At 40.4% G+C, this 22,390-nt stretch overlaps 2 protein-coding genes across 4 annotated transcripts in view; both read right to left on the bottom strand.

Annotated features, from left to right (window-relative positions):
- selenol (selenoprotein L) overlaps positions 1–449 on the bottom strand; it is a 7,671-nt gene extending 7,222 nt beyond the window's left edge. Inside the window, exon 1 of the mRNA XM_068708496.1 lies at positions 271–449. Within this exon, the coding sequence (XP_068564597.1) occupies positions 271–376 (106 nt within the window). The 5' untranslated portion in view covers positions 377–449. The remainder of the gene's footprint in view (positions 1–270) is intronic.
- Positions 450–814: 365 nt separating this feature from the next.
- On the bottom strand, positions 815–21,479 carry ttc13 (tetratricopeptide repeat domain 13). Of its 3 annotated transcripts, none has more exons than XM_068708494.1 (23): positions 21,276–21,479; positions 19,699–19,793; positions 18,169–18,244; positions 18,001–18,071; positions 17,763–17,828; positions 16,871–16,963; positions 15,411–15,527; positions 15,203–15,313; positions 13,988–14,070; positions 13,671–13,812; positions 13,213–13,387; positions 12,592–12,748; positions 11,978–12,108; positions 11,763–11,895; positions 11,041–11,133; positions 10,702–10,785; positions 10,255–10,339; positions 9,814–9,923; positions 8,988–9,123; positions 7,934–8,013; positions 4,854–4,932; positions 3,987–4,066; positions 815–3,902 (listed from the first exon to the last, which is right to left on the bottom strand). In XM_068708494.1, the coding sequence occupies exons 1-23, from the start codon at positions 21,442–21,444 to the stop codon at positions 3,788–3,790; spliced, it is 2,481 nt and encodes an 826-aa protein (XP_068564595.1). In that variant the 5' UTR covers positions 21,445–21,479; the 3' UTR covers positions 815–3,787. The 3 variants fall into 3 exon arrangements, 2 of the variants coding, with proteins under 2 accessions (XP_068564595.1, XP_068564596.1); XM_068708495.1 differs by having other exon boundaries at positions 9,814–9,920; XR_011102766.1 differs by lacking the exon at positions 815–3,902 and having other exon boundaries at positions 4,048–4,066; positions 4,854–7,602.
- Positions 21,480–22,390: the final 911 nt, after the last annotated feature.

Below are 22,390 nucleotides of genomic sequence, written 5' to 3'. Positions count from 1 at the left end.
GAAGCTCCCAGGACATCGTAATGAGAGCAGAGTGCATTCTGACTGTATGTTCACGTAAAATACGTGCGTTTACTGCTGGAACACGCATGCGCAGGGACTCGGAGTGCTTCTACAACTTTGAAACATGCGAACGGTGGACGTAGACGTCTTTTAAACGGAAAAATGCTCACTGGGAATAATCAACGTGCCATTTGGTTATTTTCTTACAAAATCCAAACTTTCAATGATATCTCTCCCCAGGGATGCATCCCTCTTCTGCATCAGTCCTACCTTCTGCCTCGTGCTTGGCTGTCTGTAGAAGGACTTTGCCCAAGTTGACCATCAGAGTCAGAGCGCTTGTTAAAGTCTCCTCTGATACAGTCGCATCCTCGGCCATGGTCACACCGCTTCTTTTCCTCACCTGCCTCTCTCACAACTGCCAGTCAACCGACAGCTATGTGAGTTTAAGTGCAAGATGAGGGATCACGTGACAAAGTCACGCGGTAAAGCCTTGTATGGGATACAGTCGTCTTTGGTCGTGGACACTGCGCGTTTGCGGCACACAGTGGACGAGCACTGGACATAACTAACTGCTACATAACTAATCGCGCCATTCGTGATTTCGCGTTGGTCTCCTACACGCTTGGCACACGGCGGAAGTTTCAGTTGGTCGGAGTTTGCAACCTTTACGTTAGATGACATAACAGTAAGTATAGTAAGTTAATACTAAGAGTATTTTTTTGGGATCGTATATATTTTTTCATTAGCAGAAATGTCTTCAATAGTTATCTCCGGACAATTTAAGGTTTCCCCCCCCCAAAAAGGACAGAGCCTGTTAAAATTGTCAACCATGTTTATTGACTGCTGAACATTCATTCAATAAAAAAAAAAAAAATCCCTCCTTCAAGTTTTAAGCTTTAAGATCCCACCATAGCACTTAATGACTGGGTCACCCAGTGCAAAAAAAAAGAAAAGGAAATGACAGCCAGTCGGCACAATCATTGATATGAACAAGAAGAAGTGATGGAAAGCAGACCGTCAGTAATGCAGGAAATAAATCAGGAATGCCATTGAACGGATCAATTTGTTCTTACTTTGTGGATAAAAAAACAACGAAAAACTGGACATTCAATTAAGAACTATTGCAGCATTGAGATAACTGTATGTGATGATAATTTAGCATTCAAGACCCCATATTCATCAAAATTGCAATTAGAGAGAAAACGGCTTAAATTTGTTCAAAAGACTCGGATCATCCCAGGTGAAATACCTGCTTAGCTCGTTTCCTCCTTGTGCTTCAACCAACATTGATGAGTCATTAAAAAGACAGGCTAATGTAGCCTCAATATCACTCAAGTATTTTTGTTTCATAAGGTTGTAAACATTACATTTCATTCATATTAATCAAATAATCTCCCCTGCAGGATTACCCCATTTTACCTTGAATTACTAAAACAAGTCTTTGATTTTGTGTAGCCAGAAATGTCGATCTTGTCAACACTCACACTTTTTAAACTAATGAGTTTTCCCTACAGAGAATACCGAACAGAAAACCACACAAGTGATGAACACTTTCAACACTAATTCAAATATCTTTGAGGATTCCGGAAACCTGTTTTCCCATTTTTTTTTTTTTTTTTTACTGACCAGGTTTTCTGCAGATATCTGTAAGTTTGACGAGACAGAAATGTGGCCACGCAAAATCAACCTAGTCACATACGTAGAGACAGTATTTGATGATTAAGACATTTGGAGGTATATGAGCTCTTTTCTCCCAAACGACAACAGATAAGAACAGCTCTCACCAGCTAATTAACCCAAAGAAAAACCAGAGACGTGTGTGAGACACAGATGGCATCTGATGCAGGCTAAAGGAATGATAAGAAGACGATGACAGTGTGTGGTGTGCTTTTACCCCCATCTATAATTAATCCTCAACGAGATCCAACTGTCAGAGATGTCAGAGAACATTCAGGAGTCTTTTTATTTATTTGCGCACGTTTTGATTTTGACTTACTTTAAAATGAAAAGGGTACTATTTCAAATCCCACTACTATATAACAACCAGGCTGCCTTTACTTTTGTATTCACTTTGATATGAGACATGCTACCGAATGTAGCTTATTATGCTTAATTTTAAAATCTCTCCGCCACAGTACATAGCTAGATTAGGACATAAAGCTAGGACTGCAACTTTTTTCTCTTTTCATAGACTTACAAGTCATCAATTCTACAGAAATAAATACTTTATTTTTTACTCAGCCTGGTCCAAGTTTTTTTTTGTCCCAAATGTATTCAATTTATAATGACATAAAACTCAGGACAAACAACATCAGTCACTTTCGTTTTCTGTTGATCAAATAATCAATTAACTGACAAATCTTTGAGGACTTTACGTCACAAAAAGCAACAAGTATCTCTGAAGAAATCTCAAAAAATCTCTGACTGTTGCTTTCATACTAGTTCAGCAGCCAACCCATCTAAACACCAACCCTTTATTGGTCACGTTAAAAGAGAGCGGGGGTTCAATATACCCGAGTAAGTGACACTTCCTGCAAGTTTCGAGAAAACTAAATAAGAGACTGCTTCAAGTATCCAGAGTGGAATTCAATAGCCCTGATGGTTTTCAAAATTTCCCAAGACTCCTTCTCTGCTGATAGGCTGGACTGTGTGTGTGTGTGTGTGTGTGTGTGTGTGTGTGTGTGTGTGTGTGTGTGTGTGTGTGTATGTGTGTGTGTGTGTGTGTGTGTGTGTGTGTGTGTTTGCACAGCAGTGGTTAAAAAAATACTTTTTAAGTGCCAATTCCAAACTTCCATGTTAACCAAAATTGATACCAAACAGCAAAGTAAAATCCACGTTAAAGTTCCAGGTAATCTAAAGCTAAAGATTCACCCATGACTATGCAACATAAGACTGTTCATGCTGATGGCTCATGAGATTGAGGACTGTGTGCTTTTGAGTGTTTCAGGTCTGGTGATGCCTATGAAGCAGAGAAAAAGACCGGGTGGACAGAATCGCTTCTGCTTCCCAAACTGTGATACTATTGTTCTCTGTCATCTTCTCCAAACAGTGTCTTTACCTGAACCAAAGTCTGATTCAATAATCAACTTCATGAACATGACTAAATGTGTTCTGTGAAGTGAAATTCTAATATAAAACGACTTGAAAACTGGAAAATTAAATAAAAAGTCAGCCTGGATGTTGACGGTTGACTACTGCAGTTGGAACGCCACATTCTGAACTTCTAGGTTCTCGAGATAAAATGAAATTTACGAACTATGTCTTTAACATAAGGAGTGACAGTTGCTATGGTTGTCGTGGTGCTCAAGTACAGACAAGAATGTATTCAGAAACCACACGTAATTATAGTACTGCTAGCAAAGTCAAACTTCAGGTTTTGTGACAACGTTGGCCTACATTGCATTTACAAGCATCCATATAGGTGTTGTAAACATTTTTACTTTTATGAATTCAGAGTGAAGTGTGACGGAGGATGACAGAGAACAGAGCAGGACTTGGAGGTAATTTGATGCCAACATAAGATCAATTGTAGCTTTCCCCAAAACAAATAAACCTCTTCAAAAAGGAAAAGCCTCTTTAAAATAATGTTTTGAATTTGTATCAATATCACCTCAGTCCAATTTAAAATTTAAACAATTACCAGTAAAGCCCAACAAGCTTTTGGAGAACTCAATCCAGTTTGGTTCGGGGTGCAGAAGACGACGGTCCCTTTGTTCTGCCCAGTGTAGAAGCTTTATTAATTAAGACTTAATAATCAAACAGACTTCTGTCCCGTGTAGAAGTTGTGTTAGGACTTCTTTGGACAGTGCGAAGACGAGTCTGTGTTGAGAACCTCGATCATCGTTCTGGTGGATGGGAAGGTCTCCGCTACAGACGGAAGATTCTGGTACCAACTTGGTAAACTGTCGAGGAAGAAAAAGTGTTAAACGATAAGAGTCCATCCAAGAAGAGGAATAACAGACAAAGGACATGTTTCATCTTCCTACCTCTTGAGATTCATCCAGTTCTTTGCCGTTTTACTGAAGCTGTCTGGACTGGGTGTGGTCATGGCTTCAAAATCCACCAGCTGAAACAATATTCAACAACCACAGTTTAGAGCAGGGCTTCCCAAGCTATTTACACTTAAAGCCCACTTCTGAGTATTAAAAAAATAAATGGGGAAAAAAAAACCTTTACATGTTAAGATAACAAATGAAAGTTAAGTAAAGGGACGTAGCTGCAGGACGTACGTCAGGGAGGCGTTATATGTTAATCAGAGTATGCGCAGCTGCATGTAAAAGAGAAAAGCCTCTAACATCTTAAAATAAAAAAATGAAATCTTCTTTTAAACTTATGTCCTCACTAGCAGCAATATGTCTGCAAGAAGGCTTGAAACATGACGCTTTTCTTGATCTGGATGTTGTCTTGTGTCATCCAAGTCAAATGATTTTATTCATTAAGATCCACAAATCACCAGACATACTTTAGCCGAGCGGAAAAAAAAGTTGACTTTGGGTGAACTTTTCATGAGCTGATCAGATTTATTTTTTTTTGCCTTGTCTGACGAACAATGCGTCTGCTCGGCACGTCATAGGTGACATTTCATCTTCCATAGGGCTGGAATAAATGTGTACGAAACAATACTTGGGGAGGTTTTGTGTCCATCAATGGAGCGGATGGCAGACTCACACGTGTAATGTACACCTTTCATTTGAACACAATAACAAAAAAAGGAGGTAGTGATAATCTTTTACATACAGCCCCCCCCCCCCCCCCCCCCCCCTCAGATAAAGACGTTAAAAGTGTTTTTTAAAACATGTCGTTACTTCACTCGGTCGGACCCATTGAGAGTCGGAAAGGTCACTTATGTTTACCTTTCCTTTCGGGATCCTGCCGATGACCTCTTTCCCACTGGCCATCAGCGCTCCCATCACGACTGAGTAGGCCACCACACTGAGGAGAAGCAGATGAGACACTAGCGCAGGCCTGGCCAACCCGCGGCTCCCGAGCCGCATGCGGCTCTTTGTCCGGTTTCATGCGGCTCTTACGTTTATATCGAAGTTTGTATTTGTGTTTTTTTAATGTGCGTGTTCGCTTCGTTTGAGTTCAATACGGTATTTTCGTCAAACGCGCATGTGCGTGTTCGATTCGTTGGAGTTCAATACGGTATTTTCGTCAAACGCGGATGTGCGTGTTCGCTTCGTTTGAGTTCAATACGGTATTTTCGTCAAACGCGCATGTGTGTGTTCGCTTCGTTGGAGTTCAATACGGTATTTTCGTCAAACGCGCATGTGCGTGTTCGCTTCGTTTGAGTTCAATACGGTATTTTCGTCAAACGCGGATGTGCGTGGGATGAAAATACCTCTGTGTCAAGTTTGCTCTCAAAATGTCAGGAAAAAAATGCACAGAAAAACGAAAATATGAAGATGAACACAGGACGTTTTTAACAGAGTGGGAGAGTTTATATTTTTTTGTTGAACGTAATGGAAAGCCATTCTGCCTTATATGTCAGGCGTCATTAGCGCATTTCAAAGCTTCAAATCTTCAGCGCCACTTCAGCTCACTCCATGCTAACATCGACCAGGAATTTCCAAAAGGGACTGATCTTCGCAAACACAAGTTGGTCACTTTGAAAAGTCAGGCAGAAAAGCAGATACAATTTTTCCAAAAATTTACGAAGCACTCAGAGACTGTAACGCTTGCATCGTATCAACTGGCTTGGAACATTGCACGGGCCAAAAAGCCATACAATGAAGGAGAGTTCGTTAAAAAATGCCTCGGTGACGTTGTTGAAATCTTGTCTCCTGAAAACGACAAACTAAAACGAATGGTATCAGACGTCCAACTGTCCCGCCACACTGTTGAACACAGAATATCGGACATTAACAAGGCTATTGAATCACAGTTGCACTCTGACCTTCAAGCATGTGAGTATTTTAGTGTCGCACTGGATGAGAGTTGTGACATACAAGACAAGCCTCAGTTGGCAATATTTGCACGGTCTGTGTCAAACGATTGTTTGATCAAAGAAGAACTCCTTGATATTGTGCCATTAAAAGACAGGACCCGTGGCATAGATGTGAAAGAAACAATGATGGCTGCATTTGCGAAAGCAAATCTGCCCATACCAAAACTAACTGCAACGGATGGAGCGCCAGCCATGATCGGATCTGTGAACGGGCTTGTGGGGCTGTGCAAAGCTGACCAAACATTTCCCGAGTTTTGGAATTTCCACTGCATCATCCACAGGGAGCAACTCGTGTCTAAATCATTGAATTTAAACAACGTCATGAAGCCTGTGATGGAAATCGTCAACTACATCCGCACACATGCGCTTAACCACCGGCAATTCAAAAATCTCATCGCTGAGCTGGACCAAGGGCTTCCAGGTGACCTGCCGCTGCACTGCACTGTGAGGTGGCTGTCAAAAGGCCAGGTACTCTCTCGCTTCTTTCAGCTTTTGGATGCCGTGAAACTGTTCATGGAAGAGAAGGACAAGGACTATCCCGAGCTCTCGGACCTCGAGTGGATTATGGATCTGGCCTTTTTGGTCGACATGCTGAGTCACTTGGACAGACTGAACCTGACCTTGCAGGGTAAGTTAAAAATGCTGCCTGACCTGGTGCAAAGTGTGTTTGCATTTGTCAACAAACTGAAGCTGTTCAAGGCGCATATTCAAAAGGGAGATTTAACACATTTTCCCACTCTGCTAGAAGCCAGTGGGCAAGTCACCAGCGCCGCCCTGAATAAGCAAAGAGTCAGATATGCAACACTGGTTGAAAACCTGCACGAAAGCTTTGTGGCCCGGTGTCAAACGGGCTGCGCTTAAGATACTGTCAATGTTTGGGTCAACATACGTCTGAGAGTCTGTGTTTTCTACCCTGAAACACGTGAAATCAAAGCATCGATCTGTTCTGACTGACACCGATGTGAAAGAATTGCTTCGAGTGGCAACAACGGAATACAAGCCAGATTTGAAGAGGATTGTTCAAGGCAAGGAATGCCAGAAGTCCCACTAAGTAACATGCATAGTAAAAGAAAAACGCTATTGTAAATTATTATATTTTAGTTTGTGGACTTGGTTGAACTGAGAGTTTGTCTGTGTGAGACAGTGCACACAATGTTCATTGTTGAAAATGACTGGCCTGTGGTCTTAGTACTGTAGGAGTCAATTTCTGTCATTATCATGTTGGTGTGTGACATTTACAATCAATCTGGCTGAGCAAAGGTATGTGTGTGTGTGTGTGTGTGTGTGTGTGTGTGAGGAAGGGATGGGGTGATGTTCATGTGTGCCCATGTGTATGATGTGGCTCTTTGCGGTAACACAGTAAAAAATGTGGCTCTTGGTCTCTGACTGGTTGGCCACCCCTGCACTAGCGTCATAACTACTGCGCGTTAAAGGTAGAACATACTGTCCTTTGAGCATTAATCAAGCTCGCACCCGCTAAACCCTGCAGCCTGGGAGGTTTCGCCTCCAGAAAGAAAACAAAAGACATTCTTTTAAAAAGGGAAAAATTTGTAGGACTTGTCAGTTGCGGTTTGGAATCACATCCCTCCTCACTCTCGTTTGGCGTATTGCCACACAATATTTGGCCTATTTTCAGCGCTGTGTCTTCCAGCTTCCTGAAACGTCCAGAATAATGCAAAATTAAAAGAAAAAGATCAAATACAGGCAGAGGGCCGAGTGTCTGCAGATACAGACGCCATCACACACATCTAGTGAGTCATAAGTGAGGAAAATCATATTCATTCTGCCTCTAATGTCAACTGTTAACTGTTGTAATTTTGTCAAAGGTGATCTCATTCAAAACGATACTAAAATGGCAGTTACTCGCACAATAACCTGCCACAGCACATCCCAGAAGAACACAAATTATCTTTGTCCCATGGTTATTAAATGATGAAACATTTAAACGGTATGCCTACATGACGGCTGTTTTGACGTGGAAATTACCTGGATCCTCTGGAGAGGGGCATGAGGTTGCAGAAGTAATATACCAAGGAGAGGATCAGGTTACACACGGCATCTGCATCCTAAAAGAACAAGAAGTCATCACAGTCAACTGTTATGACATGAACTAGCCCGGAGCAAGAGATGTTCTGTCTTCAGAGTCGATGACCTTATTTAGTCGTTACAAACAATAGGGACATTGTTGTCGAAGAGAACTGAGCTCACGTTGAACAGACAGACTTTCAAGTCAGAATGCTTCTTTAACAGTTTGATCATCTTTCTCGAAAGTCTAAACGTCTGTTTTTCACTGTCTGAAAGTCATCTACAGCAGCCAGCTGGAGAATACGTTCTGCTTTAATCCCGTAAAGTGATCTATTTGTAAAATGACTGTGATATTATCCAGAGAATTCATTAAATTCCCTCCCAAGTTTGCCTTTCAAGAAAACAGAAATCTGGGATATTCGTGCAGAGAGGGAATAAGAATGAGAGAAGAGGAGATTGTCAGATGCTGAGGAACTGCTGTAACTGGGTAACTGCTGTGCTGACTGACGACTTGAAATGAAATGAAATACTTGACGCTAATACTTTAAAACAGTTGGCTGCTGAGCCCAGTTCACTGTTTCTCTGTTTCCTCCTCCTGCCTCAATGCACCATGCAGAAGATTGTAAAAGAGTAAGACACAACTACAACACGGGCTGCCACCAATTATTTTCCCTTTTAATTTATTGTTCTTAAAATGTCATTAAATATTTAAATGTTTCAAATATGTTTGGCGATAGACTTATATAGCTTTGCCTCCACCCCAACACAACTGAGGTGAATGGAAGTTTGTTTGTGCTGTTTGGTGTATTAAAAACAACATCCTGGTAACTCTGGATAATCTGCAGAGCCTGCTGCTAACTGATTTCATCTGGAACCTTTTTCTACTTTAGATAATATTTAAAAATGTACAAAAATGACAAATATCACTGTATTGAACCTGATTCTGCTTTCTATTACATATGGAATGCCAAAGTCATGGCCACAAAAAAAAAAAAAAAGCAAAGATAAATCTTACCCCTAGTTCAGTGGACAGCATTAATGCCTTTCCTTTGGCGGTGAGGTCTTTGTAGATGGACTCTATCTCTGACTGGTACTGCTGCGTCCGCTCTTCTGTCGTCTGAGTCTCTACTGAGAATAACATGTTGCCCACCCTACGACACAGAAAACAGTTCACCAGAGGGAATTAATAATCACTTAATCTCCTTCTGCTATCATAGCTCAAACTAACTAAAAGCCGTCATAGCCTGCTATAACAAAGAGTTTTAAAATACCTGCCAACATTTACATATTTCAATGCACACAGAACAAAAGTATGAAAACAACACTTTTGTTTTCGCTCCCATTTTTCACTAGTTTAATGAAAAAAAAAGAAAGAAATCAAATACTTTTTTCTATGCAAACAAAAGGCTTTTTCTCTCTCACATTTTAATAAAATAAAATCTATTTTAGTGAGCGCTTCTCCTTTGCCAAGATAATCCAGCCACTTGACACATTTGGTGTATCAAGATGCTGATTAAACAGCATGATGATTACCCAGGTGTGCCTTGGGCAGGTCCCAATAAAAAGGTCAGTCTAAAATGTGCAGTTTTATCTTGAAAAAGGCCATTTATTAGGCACTGAACTATGGATTTCACATAACAAGGGGTAAAGATTTGCTTTCTTTAAGCACACAGGAGTGAGCAGTTGCTCACTCAAGTCGATTCTGACGACGGACTACTGTCAGGTCACGAATCTGGTGAGGACGAGCTTCACAGGGATGGTTTCTGATAGTTTGTGCAGAAATTCTAAAAACAAATTCAGAAAACTTAAAAAAAATATGGCAGACCGTTGTTTCACCGTACCTGTCTCCAGTGATCGTGATGGTAAAACCGTCGTACTCTTTCCCAGGATCCTTCATGCTCGGCACCTTGGAGTTGACCGTGAAGCCATCTCTGGTTTTACTATTGAACTGCTTCAAGAAATAAAAAACAGGCAAACAACCATTCTGGGTTTTCACTGCTGAACGGCTACAGGACACAAAACAACCCAAAACAATATTGTGCCAGCTTCAGAAGTCTCTCAAAGTAAAACATTGAACAAACTTTAGTTCATTTTGAATAACGACGACAATGTCAACTCACTGGTCCACTTATTTCCAAAGCAACTTATCATGTCATAAGTAAGCAGACCTTGAGTTGAGTGTGTGATATCTAAACTTTAATCCAGTTAATTTAGACATGCACGCATCATCTTTAGCTCCATTTACTTCCCTCCCCACTAATATTCCAGATTTCCATCCTTACCTTCATTATAGGAAGCAGATCTTCTACTTTATTCACATTTTCAAGAGCCTGACGGACCTCTAAGAGTCCTCTGGGGTTGTACGCCCTGAGACGCAAAGCAGGAACTTGTTAATTAAAGAAGCAGAGGAGCGAGGAAACTGATGAAGAATAAATATTCACTTATGTATTTGTAAGAAACACTTCCTCAACACTCTCATGCAAAATGAATAAAGCCTGAGGGAAACAATAACTCAGCCTTGTAGACAGCGTACAGTAGGCGGGCATATTTACATGACTGCAGACAAATAATTGACATGCTGATGCCCGCCACAGTTCTTTGATTCAAGTTTTTCAATGAATGCAAAAGATATAAACAGAATGGAAAGAACTCAGGCAGTGTAGAATATTCGGACAAGTGTTTTAAAGTCACTGAAGATAGAAACTGGATGAAGTCTTGGAGTAATTTACCCGTGGTACACCAGTATTCTGTCTTTGATAAAGTCGAGGATGTTGTCAAAGTACGCCAAGTACCTGATGTTGATAATCTGTCCCCTGAAGCAAAAAAAAAAAGAAAAAAGGATTTCAACATGCTGCCAAAAAAGGCTACTTTTGTATGAAGATGTGCTTTCGGTGAGCTCGTCAGAGTCAAGGCTACTGTGAGTTCAAAAACTGAAAGAAGTGGGTCGAATTACAAGGATTTTAAATATTCGCACTACAGAGTTGAGAAAAAGCCCAAAGCAAAGCCACGTTGAAAATCCATTTGCTCATGAGAGCGACCGACCCGGTCCTCGGGGGCCAAGTTGCTACCTGATGAGATTGATGTGATTGTTGAAGCCTCGACTGAGACTTCTGGCGGGCATCTGGTCTAACCACAAAACTGGCTGGTCTGGATCCGCGATCCTACGAGCACAGGAAAAGTCCAGTTAGTCTCTCAACACTGAATCAGCTAAGGCCCAAAGAGTCTTTGGTGGAACGTGTCACGACAGAGGAAAAGTTTAGTCAAGTGATTGACATATAACCGTTTAAGGAGATTTTAGTGACTGACTTCTGAATACAACTTTTCTGATGAATATGAGCTTCAGTCTACACTTCTTCTAACATCTGTATTTTTTTGCTTTATTCACGTGTGTTTTAGGGTTATTTCCTGAAGATGATTAGGATTCCAAAGTTGCTCCTGAGCAGAACTTAGTTTCTCTTGGAATACGATTCATTTTTAAGAGTTGTTTTTGGTCTTTGCTCTCATCTCGCCAAACCAAACTAACAGTTGGATGCTTTCAGAGTAACTCAACACTAAATACACTTTTTGAGTGAATACATTGTGTCTACAGTCACTGTATTATACCATCCATTGATCCTGAGCTATAGAGTTCATTACAACACAGATTACTTGCCTTTTTACAAAGAAAAAATATGCAAAACATCTATAATGTTGCCTCTGCATTGCGTTACGTTTAACCCCCACCCTTGATATATACGTCTTTTTAATACATTTGTGACACTGCTCTTTTAAAATAAAGAAAGGTCCTCACCTCCTCCATTTCACAGCTATATCGAACATGTCTCTCCATTGCATTTGCCTGGTCTTGCCGTTGACTCGCACTTTGGAGTTGCTCCACGTTCGATGCATGGCCTGCATCACCTCCAGGGTTGCTAAACCCATGGCTGAAAAAGTACAAATAATTTTTTTACTGCTGCTGTTAATACTTAAAACATCTTCATGAACTGCAGCACTCATCAGTGGTACCTCTGTGTATTCTCCTGTTGGGTAAGAAACCAGGCGTGTCGTACTGCATTAGCGCCCCCAGGTGGTCGGCTGAGCAGATCAGCTTTTGAACTTCACTGCTGTAGCTGTCAAAGTTCTGCGGCAGCACGTCCCTGCAAACCGCAAAACACAGGAAGATGCAGAGGATGAACTTCTTCAAAGCTTTCATGATGGGTGCAGTCGTTGTTTTTTTCTGAACTGTACTGTGGCTACCTGTCAACTTTCTGAAATGTCTTTATAAAACAGAAGAAACAAGTTCTAGTTTGCTGACAGAGGAATAAAAACTTCTGCCTGAAGGACACTGGCGCTATCACGCCGTATAAAGCTTTCTACCATAAAACACTGTTTGCCTCAGCTCTGGCCTAGTAATAAACTGCGGCTCTGGAAATTAGGGTATTTCTCAGACTTCCTGATGATGACAGTCACTACACAGGTGAATTGCAGGGCACTATATTGATGTCAAATAAAACCAAGAAAGTGTATGAATCTTAGATATTATTATATCAAAGCCCATTCACATCTATAACAATAACTACAGTTTTGGTCAGAGTTATTGCTAGAGAGTGAATCAGCTGTAACGGACCCATCACACCTACTTGATGTGAGGCTGCAGGCCGGGCTGTTCTTCATAGTCTTCTATTAGAAAAGGCAGGTTCTTGGCCCAGTGGTTCTTAAAGTTCCCTGGTAAGTCCTGGTCCACGTTGTACTCGACTACTGGGGTGTCAAGGTGGGAGTGCAGGTAGCGAGAGTACTCTGGTAGGAAAACAAAGTGGGGCAAAGCAGAATATAAGATATAATATCAAAATGGCCTTTACTGATGTATTTTAGAGATGGAAGTTTTAGCTAAGACTCGTTGTTGCTGTCATTACCTTCATTGAGTATTAATTTAGAAATTCAAACAAACTCCTGCATCAAAACGTACTAAAAACAAATTGGAACCTGCCAGCCAATCAAAACTAAGAATTTTAAGGGGCTGTGGCGTAAACTCTGATGAAACTCTAATGAAATAAAATAGTTTGAAACTTCAAAACAAACTTTAGTCTGAGTACTCGTCACAAAAACATTTGAATAGAGTGGGACGTTCTCGATAGCTCACTTGCACAGGATTCAGTATTGAAAAGAAATAAGAGGGTTTCAGTTGTGTGAATGAAAGCGGAGCAACAAAACATTTGTGTGTCCATTATAGCATCTCGTGTTTGCATGCATGTGACACCGACCTCTGAGGTATTTAACTTTGAGGTATTCGGAGCTGGCCTTCTGCCCCAGCAGCGGGTCGTTCAACATGACTTTAGTCTGAGCTTTGATGCCCTCGTAGAACTGTCCCATCGCCACGTGACTCAACCCCTTCATGTACTGACACACCTCGTTGTAGGGTTCCAACTGAAGACACCGCTGCAGGACCAATAGGAGGAGAGAAATTCAAAGAAACCAAAAACAGAAGACCGTAAAAAGGGTTGGACTGATGAAGTTTGCAGGACACATATGGTATGTACACAGTTTAAGTTGATGAACTTATAAGCTATCATTTATTTGTGTAACTCACTAACTAACTCAGGCTATAAAATAAGTTTAAATCTGCTGATTCAATGAATAAGAATATGTTGTATAATTCCATACAATCCTTACAGAGGAGCGGAGGACTGAGCTATTGTAATTCTACTGTGGATTCCCCCACCTTGAAGTTGCCTATGGCCTCCTGCAGCGAGCCGTGGTGGTACAGCATCATGCCTCGGAGCTGCAGAGACTGGATGTGGTTCTGGTTCAACATGAGGGCTTTCTGGAAGCTCTCCATCGCCGACTCAAAATCACCCAGCTCTCTGGAAAGAGGAAGAAGAGACACCAAGAGAGCGACAGTGCACATGTTGTCAGCGAGACGGAGGGGAAAAGTAGGTACTCTCAATTCTTGAAATACAAAAAGGAACATATTGTGTTTAAACGTTGGGTAAAAAAAAAAAGATGTGATGTGACCAGGGAATAACAATATGACTGTACCTGTAGGCCTGTCCAAGGCTCTTATAGGCATCTATGAAGTCAGACTTCAACTTCAGCGCCTCTTTGAATGTCTCTATGGCTTCCTGACGACAGAAAACCCAACAACCGTTCAGAGTGACAACACAAGAGGAACTTGCACAACATGGGGATGGACCTAAAATTCAGACTGAGCAGAGTACTCACACCTTGTATCAGATATATATATTCAGAGTGTGTCTACAAACGGTGTCTCTCTTTCCATATAGCAGCAAAAAGAATGTCTAGTGTAGATATGGTTTTTCTCGTGAACCGGCTCCATTGTCAGTATATCCAGAGTGTTGTTATTGCTTGCAGTCAACTGTCTGTAGGTTCTGTACAGGGTTTCCCCCTTCAAATTGGTTAGCAGAGGTGATAAACACCACCCAAAAAAAAACAACCTACACGTGACTCACTTAAACACCGCAACTGAAAATTTTGCAAATACGTCTTGCAGCTGAAAAAACCCACAGCTGCAGATACTGCTCTGCACTCCGCTTAGTCTGTCATCAATTAATCAAAGTGTGAGAAACACTATGGATGTTGAACCTTGGCCCACTACAGAGTAACAACACGATTAGGAGTTAAGCCATATTATATCGAGACGTTTCATGTTTTAAAAAGGCAGAAGTAGAGACATCTTGACTTTTAACTCTCCTCTCAGAGCACGGAGCATTGTTTTCAGATTTACTGCCTCCATGACAAGCAGATACAGAAAACTGGTGTGAAACACGGCATCGTCTCCCTACTGAGAGGGCTGCTAAAAAGAAAAACTCTGTGTGATGTGGTAACCTCTGAGAACTTGGCTAAACTTAAAACTCAATCCCTCCCAGAGCAGGATACTCTATCTACTTTGCAGCTGCTCATAGGTGATTAAAATGAGTATACAATTTGAAAATAGTAATTAAGTCTAAAATGTGGATGCCACACCAGGAGCTTCAATATGGTGCATGTCCTTGTTGATATTGTATATCAGTCTCTTTATCTCATTTCAACGTTTCCCTAATTTCTGCATGTTGCAAACATAACGATAAGACCCAATTCCCACCATCAAATACCCACAATTTTCGAAAAGAAGTGGTTTGGTTTAAAGAGATTTTCCCTGAAATCTATGTCTTTTAAAGAATCAAAACATACAGAACCAAATTACCAGATTTACGCTTAAAAACAGACAAAAAGAAGAGACAGTGAGCAACTTACCTTCAGCATTCCTCTGTGGAAGAAGGTGAGGCCTTTATACAGCATGGCGATGGGCTGATTCTTCTTCAGCTCTAAAGACTGCTGGAAGTCTTCCATAGCTGCCACGTAGTCCTGGTGGGAAGGAAAAGCACAAGGTCAGCAAATGGAAGCATGAAGGCCTGCAACGTACACATGCACATTGCACATACAATGACAATGACAATCAAACCTCTGAAATGAAGAGCAGTGTTCCTCTGTGTCTGTAGAGACGGGCTGAGGGCTGCAGCTGGATGGCTTTGGTCAGATCACCCAGAGCCTCACTGATACGACCCAGAGGAGACAGGATCTGAAGACGCACACACACAAACAAATGGAAGGATAAAGTCCTAGCCGCACTTAAAAAAACATTCGGATAATCATGTCTTTTCATTTGATTCTTGGCTAAATCCTGGTTTTGTCCTCTTTTTTTTTTGCAATGAAATTGCTTTTCCTGCAGATTAGGAAAAGCTGGTTGGATCATTCCAGCTGAAAAGGAGTTTGTGATCTTTTTCCTTACTACACACCGACTTACAGACAAAAAAGGCCCCAAAAAAAAAAGGCGCCGAAACAATGCGTGCGATCAACTATTTATGGTTGATATTCAATTGCGCAGGATTTCCTCAGAGAGAGGACTATATCGATTATTCTTCTGCTGGAAAAGGTGGAGTGAGTATTTTTTTTTAAAGTGATCCTAAACATTTTTGTTTAAAAAATATCAGGAATAATCTTCTTGAAGAATAGGATTTAAGGAATACGCAAAACTCAGGATATTAACTTTGCCTTTGTGTTGCACAATGTTGTTGTTCTTAATGAGTTCAATAAAATGTAACTAAATGACATAAAGTGACATTCGGTCTCAGTCAGGATGTGGACCGGATTGTGTCACTACTTCTGTGTGACTTGCGTTTCAGACCGATTACACCAGAGATGTATTGAAGTGGCTTACAGCTCACAAAGAGGAAACGGCCTATTAAAAGAAAAAGCCTCAGAGTGAAACCTGGGCGAGAAGACGTTTACTCAAACAGGCAGTGTGATCCTTCGAACACTCTGGTGAAATACAAAAACCACGTGACTCAACGCTTGCGTGTCTGAATATTACTGACTGTACAGATCTAGACGACATACGTCTCTCTACAACTGAATATTTACAACTTTGTGCTTCTGTGCATGTGATTAAAGCGACACTGATACTGATACATTTCACAGTTTGTAAGGTTTACCCAATGTTAAAACTGCACCGATTAGCCAAACTGTAACTGAGCTATCCCTCACACACCATCTTGGACTACGACTGCCTCCTTCTCCGTGCCTCTATGTTCTCAGTGAACATACTGTTTTTTCGCTTCACAACAACTTCTGACTGCATCGGAAATAAACGTGTGTGAATCACATGTCGGAAGAAGCCGATGACGCTTCGCTGTTCAGACATCTAACTGTAAAATTGATCGGATGTGGTGGAGATTAATGATCAGTTCCAACTTATGAACGGTATATAAAATTAGCATGGAAATGAATCGGCTAAATGATCTCCATTGTTGTGAAGAGGTTGTAGCACTCCTCTAAAAAGATACTTTTTATACTTTTGAAGGAGCTTCAGAGGCCATAACCCATAATCAAGAGCAACTTGTTTAGAGTAACGCGTCTCTGTACCTCTGCTCTCTGTTCGTAGACCTCTGGCCAGTTAGGCTCCAGGGTGATGACTCTGTTGAGCTCGTACAACGCCAAGTCAGCATTCTTTATGTCCTGGTGTGGAGGCAGAGGAAGGGAGGGGCAGTTACATTTTGTTGAAACAAACCTTAATATTTAGTGAACACAACTAGGAGCCACCAACAAGTAGAGAAACAAAAAACTGCTGTGCGGCAGTCCAGGCAGATGGGATTAGCATTCATTAAATGACACACTGACTCATTCTGCGTTTACCTGAAACTGCTGCCGTCACCAAAATCCAGCATGAATGAGAAAATGCATAAAGACAACAACTCCCTATGCTGCCAAATTGATTTTAAATCTAATTTTAACATGGACGTGAATAGGAGTATACCAATTAAATTAAGGGTTTTGTTCAGCAAACTGAACCTTTAATGCAAATAAAGGAAGTGGATCAATTGAGAAAAGATACACAGCAGCACTTTGTAATGTATAGTAGGAGTCCTCTGCTATGACATATGTGATAAACCTCGACTACAGCGCAGGATTGAATGCTGAGCGTTTCTCGTAAATAATTGAGCAGCAACATTTATTTTTTGAAAAGAAACCCTTCATATCTTAATGAGGGCAATAATCACAACTTAACTTTAGCCATAACTTCATTATTTAGTTTATGACATTGTAAATGCTTTTTTAAAAGGCTGCTCCGAATTAATGTGCGAGTATTTTAATGTTAAGTAAGAGAATAAAATCTTCTTTTTCTTTCTATTGCACATTTCAAAGCCAGAGGGAGCTTCATAAGTGCAGAGAAATTACAGCAGAGTAAAATACATCAATAGTTTCAGGGTATTCCCAAACATCGAGAGGTAAAAGAAATAACACAAAAATCACTCACCTGTAGACTTTTCTTCCCGTAAGCTATCCCTCTCCCATAGATGGCACTGACCAGCTCTGGGTCGCCCTTTAATCAAAGTCAAAACACGTCTTTATTTCATATTAATATTTTTGACTTCAGCAAAAAGAAAGGAAGATGTGTTTTCATTCTAGTTTGAAGGGATGTAGAGGGTGACAAAATAGCAAAAGTGAGGCAACAATAAAACACGATGCATTGAGAGTGAACATTGCAAACACACCTGTAATAAGAGCGAGAAGTGTTTGATGGCTTCATCATAGAGGCCGTTGCCTATCAGAACGTAGCCTATAGCTGCAAAGACACAGCAAGTGATGATGAATAACAAGGCAAAAAACATTTAAATCAGTTCAGCATGAAGACGGTTTGTATTTAGAACGGGCGAACTTACCAAGTTCTTCGTTTGTGTTGTGGTTATCTACAGGGAAGGGGATTTTTTTCTGTTCTATGAACAACTTGGCCTGGTTCTGTGAGAGGTGGAGACAAGATAAAAAAACAATAAAAACAATAACATGTTTAGGTGAAAAAAGAGACACACATCAAGAGACAGCGCTGACACGCAAAGCTCAGAAAAAGATAAAAATAATGGTTTCCTGTGTGAAGCCAGAAGCAAATCGACCGAATGGAGAAACAGAATAACATGCGAGTTTCACAGGTGGACAAACTAAAAAGTTTCACAATCAAGTGACATTTTGCCCTAAAATAACTATATTTAATATATTTGTAAAGTGGGGGAAATGCTGAAAATTAAAACCTTGGTTTTGGTAAGTTAAAAAGAGGATAAACAAGCGCTCCAGCAGCTCTCAAGGTTATACTGAACAATTAAGCCCCAGAGATCAGAGAATGAAACGCTTTAGAATGTCAAGGTCCTTTACTACTGCCGAGCCAAATTCCTGTGAAGCAATACATATTCTGTGGGTGCAGCAAAAGGCTATTTCTCTTTCTCGCAGTCTCACATTGTATTTACTGTGTCCTCCCAAAAGGAGAGCGGCAGCATGACACAAACCATTACAGGATGCAAATTTGACAGCATGCAAATGTTGCTGTGGCAGCATTTTAGGTTTTAAAAAACAGCAACAAGACAACCGACAAGACAAAAACCTGCCACATACATATCCTCAGAGAGTAACAAGTACCGGCAGCAGCTTCATCAGAATGAAGAACTCACTTACTGACATGAGGTCAAAAACTAAGCCCGTATTGTATTGTGTCAATTTACAGTCAAGAAATGAGACCTCTAGAGAAGAATTTACAAACTACCAAACGAGCACAATTTGGTGCCTTTAGACCTGCTTGAAAGTAAATGGGAAACAGATTTGGATGAACCTATTTCTGTGCAAACTTGGCAAAAGATAATAAAGTTAATCTTCTCCTTTTTGAAAGACCTTAGGCGTGCAGTTATGCAATTCAAATTTGCATTTGTTTTAAGAATGAAACTGCTCTGAAGTGGTATGTGGAGGTGTAGTCAGGGTGTGTATCACTGTATTGTGTCATTACACATACATCTGACTCACAACCAGAGGAGGTGGCGGATTCTTTTGAGCTCGGTAATAAATCACCATGCTTATTAATCTCTTTGATATAAGAGCAACAAAGAGACTCTGTCATAACTGTCTTTTGGCTCAACATGTCAGAATGTCAAACAAAGACCCGAGGAATGCGTATCAAATTAAAGGATGGGCAAAGCGTAATATTTCATTAATACATTGGAGTAAATCAATAAATCAATCAATCAATCAAACTAAAGGACTAGAGAGCTTGTCACACAGAAATTTAGCACAGAGCGCAGTGTTGTGCTATTTTGATAAAAACAAGCTTTTATGGCTCGACTAGAAGCATCTGATTGTGTGTGTGTGTGTGTGTGTGTGTGTGTGTGTGTGTGTGTGTGTGTGTGTGTGTGTGTGTGTGTGTGAGATCTCACCAGGATCTTCTCTGCGTTAAGTGAGAAGACTGACTCGCAGGGTGGGTTGCTTCCCTCCTCACAGTCTGGGTCTTCCAACTGTAAAATGGAGGACTCTGAAAAGACAAATGTTATTAGCATTTTATATTACTGAGCACAATAATGAATATTTGAATGTATTGTATTCAATACATTATTCTTTTCATTTTAAATGACTAATAAACTCAGCCTGCCAAAGCATTAGTCTTTCAAGTGACATTTATTCATGTCAAGCAGACTTGACCTCACTCATAGTGGCACAACAGCAATTTTTATACATTTTTATATTTTTTGGATGTTTTGACAATTTACTGCAAAGCACATGCAACAATCCAAAGTGTGTGGATATTGTAGGTGGATATTACATGGCCATCACCGCTACCATAGTAAACACCACGGCTCTTTTGGATCTAATCAGAGTTGTGTTATTAATGTGCGGTAGAATTGTACAAACAGGGATTGCTTTATTAAGACTCTATTGCATTACCGCACAAAGATAACATCTCTTTGATAGTAATACAAGCCAAACTGTGCATGCTGATTGCCCAAGAGGCAGGAAAGTTGCATCAAAATCAGTCAGAATAAATGTCACGCTTGGGCTAAAACACGCAAGAAGCCATGAACGTTGCTATTGTGCTTTAAAATATATTAGAAATCACTAAGAATATCTCCTCAGTTCAGCACACATGCATTGAGCCAAGCAACAGTCTTCTCAGCTTGTTTAACCAGTTAATTTCTCTTAGTCCTCCACCAAAATACCATAACACCTCCCTGTACAACCAGACCCTCCTTGTCAGGAGGTGACGCCTCATGTTTCCCTCTAATGGACTCAAACTGACACAAATCTCCCACTGAACTCATCTTTCAACATCTTTAAACGACCCGATCCACAACTGCAACTTTACAGTGTAATTTGCATTATGTCCACCTCACACATATATGTATGTTACATTTAATTATCCCACTTTTTATTTAAAGTTATGGTATAGTTGTTTTGATCTATCTATCTATACACACACAGTGGGGAACAGTGTGTCCTAAAAGCTGATTTTTTGATAAGAAATAAAAACTATATAGTTGGGTGCATAAGTTGTAACATTAGGCAGATGGACAGCAACCACCAGAAGCTACTTGCCTAATCAGAGGAATGTTTCAGTTCTGCTCTGTTGTGTGATTTTGCTCTCGAGCAAGGCTTCACCACAACGATGTAACAGCTATCTTTTTGAATGGAGCTTGGTGTTGACCTCTTGGGGTAAGCTAACAGATGCAGTTTATAAGTGAGTTTTTGTTGAGTTTCCTGACTGTTATGTGCACATTAATATACTCTCCCTCCTGTGTTACAACTCTCTTTCTCGTATATTTTGGTTTCAAATCCCATTTAACCTCTACGGCAGTAAGAACAAGAATTATCGCAGTTATCTCCCCCCGGGCTGTCACTGCTTGTTGTGATTAGCTCATCTTGACGTTAGCTTACAAACGGTTAAGCTAGCCGGGTTCCACGGTGACAGTTGAATCGGGGAAGACGTGGCAAAGTAACAGCAAAAAAGAGAGACTTTTACCGCAGTCAGCCGCGTACTCTTCCCACTCGGACAGCGAGCTGCATCCCTGCTTGTGGAGCTCATTGTTGAACAAAGTGAGAGTGGAGAAATACTCGGAGGAGAAGATTGTCCGGCACAGGTACAGCAGTGAGAGAGCTACCACAACAACAGCCCGACTGGCAGGGGCCATGTTGTGCTACATGTGTGACGCCAGAGAGAGCGGAAGCTGCTGCAGTTCGATCAAAACCGAACGAACCACGCCCCCCTCATCACGCGCGAGTCTGCGGGAGGCGAACTAGAAGACTAGAGCCGGAGAAGACGATTAAACTGCATTTCCCAACATACTCTGCGGCTGTCAAACCGGTCCCTCCAGTTGGAGCCGTACTCCAAATACAGAACAGGACAAACAAACACTGTTTCCGTTATAACTTTCAAATTAAAACTAAACTCGACTACTTTCAGTGTAACTGCAATAAAATAAGATAAAATAAGATAATCCTTTATTAGTCCCGCAGTGGGTAAATTTACAGGATCACAGCAGCAAAGTGGACAGTGCAAACAAGGTACATGGTGAAAAACAAGAGCAACAAGTATTATAAATAAGTAATAAACAGTAAAGAATATCAACTAAGTAAAAAAGTGCAAAAATACACAATTACTAAATATAAATTAAAAAAATAAATAAAAGTATTATATATACAGTATTTTTTTATATCTTTATATTATATTATTATTATTAATTATATATATATATATCAATAACTGCTTTAATGACATATGTTGGCAAATAATGTAATACAATAAATAATTTATATATAATAATGTAGTATAAGAAAGCGTAATATATTCTTTACTAAAGAATAAAGTGAGTCCCCTTTTTTAAATAAATACATTTAATTTCTATCATATAAATATATTAAAGGTCGCAAGCAATGCATTAAATAAGATTATATTGATTGTAGAATGTATCTTTAAATTGTAATTTTCTAGACTTTTGCAGTACATTTTTCTGTTGTCTTACTTTGATTATTTCAACTGTTATGCACCACAACACAGACACAACAAATCCCGTATATGTGAAATCAACCTGTTCAATATGATTTGGAACGTTTGGAATATAACAGATGTAATTGTGG

Source organism: Cebidichthys violaceus, unplaced genomic scaffold (genome assembly GCF_023349555.1).
Source record: "Cebidichthys violaceus isolate CVI_PGR_0920_01 unplaced genomic scaffold, fCebVio1.0.p SCAF_14, whole genome shotgun sequence".
NCBI classification, from domain to species: domain Eukaryota; kingdom Metazoa; phylum Chordata; class Actinopteri; order Perciformes; family Stichaeidae; genus Cebidichthys; species Cebidichthys violaceus.
Note: the sequence above shows the minus strand (reverse complement) of the source record. Positions and strands in the feature narration are given on the sequence as shown.

What these genes read in the sequence shown, in the direction of transcription:
- ttc13 (XM_068708494.1), bottom strand. Translation starts at nt 21,444, where the DNA reads ATGGCCCCTGCCAGTCGGGCTGTTGTTGTGGTAGCTCTCTCACTGCTG. An exon ending in CAACACAAACGAAGAACTTG is followed by an intron (nt 18,072 to 18,168) that starts GTAAGTTCGCCC and finishes GTGTCTTTGCAG; the next exon opens with CTATAGGCTACGTTCTGATA. An exon ending in CAAAGTTAAATACCTCAGAG is followed by an intron (nt 12,749 to 13,212) that starts GTCGGTGTCACA and finishes TTTTCCTACCAG; the next exon opens with AGTACTCTCGCTACCTGCAC.